The 10,822-nt window shown below is 33.6% G+C and overlaps 1 protein-coding gene across 1 annotated transcript; it reads left to right on the forward strand.

The window, feature by feature from the left end:
* The first annotated feature begins 2,982 nt into the window (after positions 1 to 2,982).
* Positions 2,983 to 9,221, forward strand: LOC114401925 (replication protein A 70 kDa DNA-binding subunit C-like). The gene is made up of 17 exons (XM_028364499.1): positions 2,983 to 3,035; positions 4,835 to 4,908; positions 5,104 to 5,186; positions 5,838 to 5,872; positions 6,132 to 6,197; positions 6,635 to 6,794; positions 6,885 to 7,152; positions 7,244 to 7,328; positions 7,433 to 7,560; positions 7,631 to 7,721; positions 7,818 to 7,881; positions 8,036 to 8,193; positions 8,267 to 8,387; positions 8,480 to 8,650; positions 8,739 to 8,798; positions 8,892 to 8,963; positions 9,057 to 9,221. The coding sequence occupies exons 1-17, from the start codon at positions 2,983 to 2,985 to the stop codon at positions 9,219 to 9,221; spliced, it is 1,854 nt and encodes a 617-aa protein (XP_028220300.1).
* The last annotated feature ends 1,601 nt before the right edge of the window (positions 9,222 to 10,822 follow it).

Below are 10,822 nucleotides of genomic sequence, written 5' to 3' on the forward strand. Positions count from 1 at the left end.
AAAATACATTATCGCCAAACACAGGGTCAAGGTTATGATCTTTTTAGGAATGAAGGCAAAATATCAAAGTAAGCTCAATATGCAAGAAGACTAAGAATCAAAATTGTACTTTGTTATTCAATAAACCAGCTATAAGAATCAAATGAAATTTTATCTGATTTTGTTAAATAAAACCATCGAAGCAAAAGCATTTCTTCATGTTTCCTTAAGTTTATCTTTCAGTGTTTTTGAAACACTCATTTTGGACCTCCTAAAGGTTGCTTTGGCTACAATGCTTGACATTTGGGGTTTAATGCCACAAGGAAAGATAAGGTGGTGCTTGATTTCGTGTTGATTTTTTCTTTTCATTTTTTTTTATTTTCAGGTGAAAATAACTTTTATTTTTAAATTTTTGAGATTTAATAAATATGTATCAAGAAGAAAATATTTAAAGTATCATTGTGTTTTCACTTCTTCAGAAAAAGACTGAAAAATATTGATTTGTTGTTTTTACTTTTGAACCTGTTTTTGAAAATATTTTAAGAGAAAATGTTTTCTAAATTTTAAGCAAATATATTTTCATTCTTGGCACTTGGTTTTACGGTTTATTTTTTGTTTTTATTTTCATTTTTTGAAGATATTTTTCATTTTTTAAATTTCAAGATTTAGTAAATATGTATCAAGAAGAAAATATTCTAAGGTGTTATCGAAAAAGACTATAAATGTTTAATTTGTTATTTTTACTTTTGGGTATGCTTATGAAAATATTTTCAAGAGACTAAACAAAATGTTTGTTGTTCAATGTAGACAATAATGTTAACTCCCCGTCGTTTCATCACATCTTCAGCAACACACTCGAACTCCACCCGCAAAAACAACTCCCTCGGTCAAATATGCCTCAGCTCTACGAAGTTCATCAACAAAGGCAAAGAGGTGTTGGTGTACTATGTTTTAGACGAGAAGTATCTCCTCCTCAGCATGACCCAAGGGGAAATTGGTTTAAAAATTTACTACGTTGATGAGGAAGCACTGTCGTCACCACCACTACTGTCGTCGTCGATGGCAATAAAGATAACTGAGCCAAAGAAAGTGGAAGAAACACCACTTCCACTTCTTAACATTACCCGAAAACTAAAACAATGAAGCTTAATTGGATCAATTGATAAAATTAAATTTGTGTGATAATCTGAAACAGAGAGGAACCACTTTATATAGCGCCATCTACTCATCTAGAGTGATGGTGCAAAGTAAGTTGTTTAGGAGGGATATGTGTATCGCACAATATATATTTTTTATGAGTTTGAAAAAATCTTCCCTACTAAGAAAAACCACAAAAAGTGAAAGCAAAATTGCCAAAAATTCACTTCTACCTTACCCATTCACAACGCAACAACTCTATTGATATATATATATATACATATATATATTATCAATTTGGTGGTACCTTGAAGGAGCTCAATTTTTTTACATTTGATTGACTAGCTTGGTTAAAGTCATCCAGTGTTCGGATTATTCAACCCCATGAATTCTTGCTTTTGTTACTCTTTATGATTTTATATTTCAATAGGCCCATCAAAGTATTAATTTATCCTTAAATTTCTAGTTGTTGACAACATGCATGTATGCACCTTTTAGGTTTTCACTTTTCATCATACTTTGGGGATGATTTTACACAAGATCCTCAAAGAGGCGAGTGTAGAGCATGCTAGCTGGTGAGAGTCTCAAATGATAAACATTATATAACTCAGAGTTTCAGAGAAGATGGAGTTTACAGAAGAGACATTTTAATAAGAAGAGAGTGTTATTCAATTCAGTGTGCCCAAACATACAAACTAGTCCTTTTTATATAGGAAGAGAACTCACACAATTATACAAGGTCTTATCTTGGGAAGGATAAAACTATTGCAAAAGAAGATAAAAAGAATCTACTTTTCTAAGATGAAGATAAGGCCGAGTCATAAAGCAGACTCAAGATAAGGCTGAGTCATAAAGCAGATTTTGACAGTAGACATGTGTCACACGTTGAGAAGGATAGGATTTCGAGCATCCTTATCCCGAAAAAGTCAATCTCTCACTGCACACCTTTATACAAATTTCTTTAGCAGTCTATTAGTCTGATCTAGTGGATAATGACAAGTTGTATTGTTGGACTTCTGATCGGGTAAGACTTCCATACATTGGATGATAATAAGGATATCGCTTTTTGTGTAACAACTCTTCCATCAATTGAGCATTGTAGTCCTCCAAGTCTTGTTCTAAAGCGAGATTGTCGTCCACTAGATCTTCCTCCTTTTGGAACGCAGGATTTGGAACATAAAACTCTGTGCGAATTTGACTGTCATCATTATTCTGAAGTATTATCCTGTCAGTAGGATAACAATCCATTGGCCTTTGGGATGAACTTGGTAGGTTTGGGTTCAGAGGTTTGCGTGAATAATTATTAATCTCATAGAGGTGTCTTGCCAGCTGGATCCGATAACTTTCATCTAAAGGATAAACTTCAAATGTTCCCCAAATTTGAGCTTCATTTCTAGACCAAAGTTGTCCTTGTTCCGTAAAATAAGGACGGTGAATAATCACAATAAAAACTAGATTTTTCATGTGATCTTTTGTGATCTCCCTTTGCCTTTTAGTGTCTAGAATCTATTTAAGCTTCATACGCCACCAAGTTAGAGGAGAAAACCATTCTAACATTGTCCATAAAAAATATTCATCTTTATATGAATTTGTCAAGATATGGTATGTCATCAAGGGCTTTATGGCAATGAGAATAGAATATTGAACTGTATTACACCAAATAGCCCATATGGTTGGTTCACACAAATCCCATCCAATCTCACAAAAAGTTCAAATATGGCTCCAAAGGGTATCTCAGAGTCAAATATTTATTTAGGAGTATATTTTAATCTCATGGTTTCGTGAAGAAAATGGAAGTAATGAGACTTAGCATATTGAAGAATTTCTGTTGGAGTATGGATAACCAACCCTAGAGGGAAATCCCTAATGGTTTTGGTTGTCTCAGCTAAGGGTTTTACCATGAATATCAAAGGGAAGAAGTGAGTAGAAGTTATCACCTTGACGGTCTTGCTCGGTCTGGATAAAAAATCAAGAATCAAATTACTCTTCCCTTTTATGTGTTTAACGGAAAAATCATATCTGGAGAACCAATCTTTGAGCCTTAAAATTTGAGGATTTGGAGGCATCTTGTTTTTGAATTCCAAAATTTTTGGAAATGGAGAATTATCCTTGTGTACCTGAAATTGATGTCTGCTAGCAAGAATGGAATCAAGAAATTTGATTTTCATCTGAGATGTGTCTGCTAGCAAGAATGGAATCAAGAAAAAATGGAATCAAGAAATTTGATTTTCATCTGAGAGGACATCAGTTATTCCAAATGGAATCAAGAAAATTTGATTTTAAATCAAGAATGCGACGACACCAATTATCATAATTCTCTTTGGTAAGACGAGGGAATTGAAACATACTCAAGCCATTGCTTGCCATCTCTCAACTCACAAAGTGTTTCTCTCTCAACACTCTAGAACTCAAGCTCTGATGCCACTTTGTTGGATGAAGAAGAAGATTTTATTTCATTTGGCACACAAAATACAAGAGTATGACCCCCTATTTATACTAAAATAGAGTGACCACTCACATAATTTGCTTATTCAAGAATACTAAATGCTCACATAATTGCTTATTCAAGACTTTGTAACTTACAACCTTACAACTTTCATCTTCCACAATTTAAGGCTCATAAAACTTGTTATTATTATTTTTCTAATTAATATCTAACAGTATCAACTTGCCAAAGTTGAAGGCAAGATGCCAACGAGGAATATTTATTTCTATATTATATAAGATGTTCCGCATCTTTAAAATTTTGCATCAAACAGATGAAAGAAAAAATAGTTAAAAGCAAGGAACAATTTTATAATTTTCTTTCTAATTTAATAGTCATGCACTATCAATAAAGAAAAGAAATTTATACACGATCAACCAAGTAGAAAATTTCTTACCGTAACTTTTATAGTTATTATAAAAAACAGCAAAACAAGAGGATTTGTGATTAAATATCTATATTCTATATTATAAAAGAGAAGCATAGGAAAATTACTGGTGTGACCCTTCTTAGAAAATTGGCACCTGTCCCTTTTGTTGGGTTTATTGTCATTTTGATAGGTTTTTAGTTTGTCCTGAGCTTTTACACGTGGGTGCTTTATGTGTTAATTTTTTTTATCAGGAAGTGGTTTACGTGTTAAGCAAGTGGTTTACGTGTTAATTGTTTTGATCAGCAAGGAATTTTTGTGCCATGTGTCTGATGGCTAAGGTAGCTTTCACTCTTTGATTGGGCACGTGGTTTGGGGGTTTTGTGCAATCCCGTTGGTTGTTGTTGTGTCATTTTCGTTTGTTTCTTTTTCAAGTTTGAAAGCAAAACTGGATTTGAAGGTGTGAGGCTCGGCCTTGGTCATTTCTTTTCTAACTTTTATGTGCATGGCTGTGATTTTTGTTTTAGTTTTCCAGTTTGGTTTTGTTCTGTTGTTGGGGTTGTTCTGTTTTTTTGTTGTGACATTTTCGTTTGTTTCTTTTTCAAGTTTGAAAGAAAAACTGGATTTGAAGGTGTAAGGCTCTGCCTTGGTCGTTTCTTTTTGAACTTTTATCTGCATGTATGTGATTTTCGTTTTTGTTTTCCAGTTTGGTTTTGTTCTGTTATTGCGGTTGTTCTGTTTTTTTGTTTAATGTCTTTGCGTTCGGTTTGGTTTCAGTTTGTATGTGTGTTAGTCTTTTTCGCTGTTTTTCTTCTTTGGTGCTTTGTTTACTAACTTTTATATTGTGCATGGCTGTGATTTTACAGTTTTTCTTTGGTTGACAAGTTTCTTTTGGGGTTTGCTTTTCCTCCGTTGCTGGGTTTGACTATGAGAAGAAAAGGTAATGTTTATGTTGCGCATGTGTGTTTTAGCTTTCGTTTGGATTTTGTTGGGTTTGTTCTGATTTTGTTGTCTTCTTGTTTTCTTCTTCGGGTGCAACACGTCTGTGGTTTACGTGTTTGTTTTTTTCCTCCAAAAGGAACTGTTGTGCCATGTGTCTGATGGATAAGCTAGCTTGCATTGTTTGATTGGACAGGTGTTTTGGGTGTTTTGCAGAATGGTGTTGGCCGTTGTTGTGTCATTTTCGTTTGTTTCAGTTTTAAGTTTGAGAGCAAAACTGTTTGTTTGCTTGGTCGTTTGTTTTCTAACTTTTATGTTGTGCATGGCTGTGATTTTCTCTTTGTTTAGCTTTGTTGTTCGGTTGGTTGTGAGAAGAAAAGGTAATGTTTTTTTGTTGAATGTCTTTGTCTAATTTTTCTATAGCAAAACTGTTTGTTTGGTTGGTCATTTGTTTTCTAACTTTTATGTTGTGCATGACTCCTATATTATAAAAGAGAAGCATAGGAAAATTACTGGTGTGACCCTTCTTAGAAAATTGGCACCTGTCCCTTTCGCTGGGTTTATTGTCATTTTGATGGGTTTTTGGTTTGTCCTGAGCTTCTACACGTTGGTGCTTTACGTGTTAATTTTTTTATCAGCAAGTGGTTTACGTGTTAATTTTTTGATCACCAAGGAATTTTTGTGTCATGTGTTTAATGGCTAAGCTAGCTTCCACTCTTTGATTGGGCACGTGGTTTAGGGGTTTTGTGCAATGTCGTTGGTTGTTGTTGTGTCATTTTTGTTTGTTTCCCAGTTTGGTTTAGCTCTGTTGTTCGGTTGGTTGTGAGAAGAAAAGGTAATATATTTTTGTTGAATGTCTTGGTCTAATTTTTCTATTGTGCATGGCTGTGATTTTACATTTTTTCTTTGGTTGAGAAGTTTGTTTTGCAGTTTAGTTTTGCTGAGGTTGATTGGGAGAAGCTAAGGTAATGTTCATGTTGTGCATTCTTTGCTTGAGAGGTTTGTTTTATAGTTTGTTTCATTTTCAAGTTTCAGAGGAAAATTGTTTGTTTGTTTGGTCGTTTGTTTTCTAACTTTTATGTTGTGCATGGCTGTGATTTTCCTTTTTGTTTCCCAGTTTGGTTTAGCTCTGGTGTTTGGTTGGTTGTGAGAACAAAAGGTAATGTTATTTTTGTTGAATGTCTTTATCTAATTTTTCTATTGTGCATGGCTGTGATTTTACAGTTTTTCTTTGGTTGACAATTTTGTTTTGCAGTTTAGTTTTGCTGAGCTTGATCCGGAGAAGCTAAGGTAATGCTCATGTTGTGGATTCTTTGGTTGAGTAGTTTGTTTTACAGTTTGCCTTTGTTTGGCTGTTAGTTTTGAGTGTGACAAATGAAAATTATACTTTTGTACCCAAGTTTGGGTTTGGTTGAGAGAAGTTGAGGTTTAACTTGAGGATGGCTGTTTTTTTGTATGGTTTGTTAACTTTGGTGTTAATGGATTCTTATATGTGAATTCTGTTTAGTCACATGGGCATATGTTTTGTCCACATGTTTATTTTTACTAATTTATATGGAGTTTATTGCGGTCTTATGTGTGTTTTGTGAATTTTCTTCTTTGTTTTTTTGGTGACAGGCTGTTAGCTTTGGTTTGCAGTGGTTGAGGTGGTAGTTTAGTTTTTTTGTTGTTTGACTATATGCTTGGTTTTTAACTGATGTTCTATTTTTCTTGGAGTTGTTGTTCAGGGTTTGCGACTATAAAGTTATGGCACGTGTTGCTGATAAAATTAAATTGATAGATGGATCAAGGGAAACTCTTAAGCTTTCTGTAAGGATCACTGATCTTTGGTTCATTGGGATTCTCGGAAAGACTGAACAAGCCGAAATGGTGGTTGTTGATTCTGATGTATGTTTTTGGCGGTTTTTTTAAATTATAAATTATGTTATTATATTATTGGCCATTCAATGAGGTATTTATATGCTTTCTATATTGTAGGGAGATGAAATCCATGTTGTTTGCAAACAGGATCAGCTGAAGTCTCGCAAGGCTGATTTGAAAGAAAATTTGACTTATGTGATGCATAATTTTAAAGTTATCAAGAATGATGGGAAATTCAGAGTTTGTGATCATGAATATAAATTATATTTTATTGGAGTTACTGTTGTTAGCTTATGTGATATGGAACATTTACCTTTTAGGAAATTCAGATTTGTTGATTTTTCTAGTGTCATTGCTGGTCATTTTAAAATTGGACTCTTGGTTGGTAAGATCGTTGTTTGCAATTTGTGGATCGATTTTGATTGACTTGCTTATGGCTTTTCAAGTAAGATACGTTTACCTTGTGGTTGTTTTAGATGTTATTGGCGTGATTGATGAAGTGGTATTCCGATATGTGTCATCCAAAAATACGAGGGTTGTTTTGAATTTAAAGGATTTGAGGTTATCTTTTACAATTTAATTTGAGTGTGTGTGATTGTTGTTTGTATCTGATGATGATTAACTGTTGATATACTGATATATTAATTGTTGTTTCCTTCTGATAGTGGACAGGTGCTATCCTATACACTCTGGGAAAATTACTGCTTACAGTTTTTGTCTTATTTGAATGATATTGAAGATGAAAGGCCAATCGTTATTCTCTTGACTCATGCTAGGATTAAGGAAGCGCAGGGTCAGTGTAATGTTAGATTTCTCAATTTCCATGCTTGCTAGATTATATTTTTTTTGGGTCTAATCTGTAGGATCATATCTGGCATCGGTCAGTAATTCTTTCAAGGTGTCTAAACTCATGATCAATGACCTCGTGCTGGAAATTCAAGAATTTAGAGAGAGGTATTTTGGCAATGTGTTACTTATGTGATTGCAATTTCAAATTGTTAAATATGTAAGTAGTCTTCTTGGGCTTTTGCATTTGTTGTATTGTTATAGCCTTTTAGATTTAGGGATCGAGGTTAGATCAATTTTGGCGCCTATTGGACAAGGGAGTTCACAGGTTTCAGGGTCGTCTTAATTATCATCAAAGGATGTGTTTCTGTCAAAGACTGAAGTAAAAAATATCTCTCAGATTAATGCCAGTTCATAGGTGATGTTCTTATTCATTTGTAGCTTTTCTTTGTAGAAAATCTAATGTCAGTTTCTTCAAACAGGAATTTGTTTGTGTTACTGTCGCCAAGATTACAACTATAGTGATGGACAACTATTCATGGTGCTATCCGGCTTGTGGTCAATGTTATAAAAAAGCTGACATGCAAACTGTGCTGTTCACATGTCCGTGTGGCAAAGAGAATGATCAACCTGTACTAAGGTGATTGATTCACTATTTAATTGGTATGACATCCATTAGCTACTTTTTCTTATACTGATATCTATATTGGCAGGTATCGGGTTGAGGTGATGGTTAATCACAAGGGTGAACAAACCAAATTTTTGATCTGGGATCATGAATGTGCACAGTTAATTGGTCAGACAGCGGATGAAGTCAATAGGCTCAAAATAGAAGTATGTTATTGTATTATCATGCAATGTTTTTTAATTTAAACTGAACATTTGTTACCTTGCTATCCATTTTCATTCTTCTTTTTCTGCGCAAGGATGGGGATGTTGATTTAAATGCCTCTCCTCAAGTACTAGATAGGCTATTGGGTTGTTTCCTTGCATTCAAAGTGAAGGTGCAACCAAGGTTCAGGAATTCTGTTGTTCTTAAATATTCAGATGAATCAGACTTGATCAATGTTGTGCTAGATATGATTCCCGATAGTGAGGTTGTGTTTTGTCAAATCTATTTTAGTTATTGTGAGTGTATGCATATATTCCATTTGTTTTTTAACTGTTGATTCATATATCATGTAGCCATGTTGCAAGATCGATAATTCAATACTTGAGTTGACCGATCCTATAGAGCTTGAATCTGTGAGCTAACATTGTCTTTCTTTGTTTTTCTTGGTGTATGTTGCAATGATGGCAACAAAATTTAGCTGACTCATCAATCAATATTTTATGCAGCAACCAGTGTCTATTACCGCTGATCATGATCGGTCAATGCTTGGCTCAAGTGAGCCTACAGAGCTTGAATCTGTAAGCTGGGGTTGTCGTTGTGTGTTTTTGCTGGTGTATTTTTGGATGATGTCAACAAAATTTAGCTTACTGATCAATTAATATTTTATGCAGCAATCTGTGTCTGTTATCGGGGATCATGACCCTCTTCTCAAGATTCCATTGACACCAACTAAGCGCGTATCTTCTAATGAGTTGGATAATGAGCGAAAAAAATTTCAAATTTCACCTGCTGAAGTTTCCTCGAACAAATTAGCCAAGCATTCTCAGCTTGAATGAATTATGTTGTTGACATGTTGCCTTGGATGTTTTTTTATGATCATATGGTCAAATTGTAATATTTGCCGTGTCGTAGTTTTTGTGGTTTTTAAACTCTTTGCATGGAGGACGTTGTTGGAACATTAATTTTTGTTAAATAGATTTTGTAGTTGCAAACAGAACTGGTTTTTCCCTCTTTGATTAAATGAAACAGTAGTTTTTTGGGACTTTGCATTACTCTATTTGTTAACCCCGTGATGAAATTCCAATCTGTGGATTGTTGTTGTCAAAATCTTAATGAATGTAATCAATTCAAGTTAGCTGATGAATTAATTTTTTGTCCTCTGCTCAGTGGTAATCAAAGAGACATTGAATACAAGCATTGTTTCGATTCAATACAAGGATGTTGATGAATGTTAATGAGTCAAGATAATTGATAAAGACAGATTGAATACAAGGATTATTTCGATTCAATACAAGAATGCTGATAAATGTTAACAAGTCCAGATAACTCATGAATTAAGATTTTTTTTGAAGGAATTACACATGAACTAAAATATAAGTTGACATTTACTAATTAAAAACTTAGTTTTTTGACTACTCAAATATTAATGATAAGTCATTAGAATCAGTAAAATAGGAAATTGCTATTGCACAACTAATTTGGAAATTTAGTATAATTAGTACTAAGTGAGGAGAGATTCAAGACAAGGATTATTTCGATTCTATTAGAGATGAGAATTGCAAATATGACACATTGATCAATCAAAGAGAGATTGGATAGCATTCGATATCAAAGTTTTCTCTACCCTGCATCTTTAGTTGTAGTTTTGTGTTGTAATTTCAATTTGATGCTCAATTTTCTTTTTTATTACAATGATAACTGTCAAAATGTCTAATCACATTTAATCTAGCAAATGCAGATTTGATATTTGCCATCTCTTGCTTTATGTCAATTAAGATTTGTTTATTAAAATTTACCCATGAATCTTTAGCTGTAATTTTGGATGCCAAAACAAATATGTTCATTAATTATGAAATCCATCATATAAAAACGTCTAATCACATTTAATCCCCCAAACTGGCATTTCATATTTGCCATCTCTTGCTTGATGTCAATTAACATTTGTTTATTAATTTACAAAATATTCCATCCTTTTTTGTAAATTGGGTTCTAAATTCTTGACCTCTAAAAGTGCAGATCAATGATATAGTCGATTCTATATCCAGAACTTACTCCTCTATATACAATATCTTTACATCTGAGTCTGATCATTCCTACATGACTGATTTTCGAAACTACTTTAATTCAACTTGCATGTCTAATTTTGTTTTTATTACACAATTGAACATTTGGAATTACTTTGATGTATAATTTCGTCTTTGTGTATTTCAAAACTTTGTTGTGGTGAATTGATATACCAAACAACTTCATTGATATCAACTACAAACATGCAAAAGAATGCACATGCAAATGCATGTACCTCAGGTAAAGCCAGAATGTATAGGAAAGGTATCCTACAAAAAAAAAAGACTCAGCCTAACAGATCACATGAGGAAAGTATAGATTCCACTCTGAAAGATATACAATGTCATGGTGAGAAATTATAAATAAGATGTTT

Source organism: Glycine soja, chromosome 20 (genome assembly GCF_004193775.1).
Source record: "Glycine soja cultivar W05 chromosome 20, ASM419377v2, whole genome shotgun sequence".
Taxonomy (NCBI): domain Eukaryota; kingdom Viridiplantae; phylum Streptophyta; class Magnoliopsida; order Fabales; family Fabaceae; genus Glycine; species Glycine soja.

Excerpts from the sequence above, each read along its gene's own strand:
- LOC114401925 (XM_028364499.1), top strand. The coding sequence starts at position 2,983 with ATGGTTTTGGTTGTCTCAGCTAAGGGTTTTACCATGAATATCAAAGGG. Across the intron at positions 7,722-7,817 it reads ATTCAAGAATTTAGAGAGAG|CCTTTTAGATTTAGGGATCG; the intron begins GTATTTTGGCAA and ends GTATTGTTATAG. Across the intron at positions 8,799-8,891 it reads ATCCTATAGAGCTTGAATCT|CAACCAGTGTCTATTACCGC; the intron begins GTGAGCTAACAT and ends TATTTTATGCAG.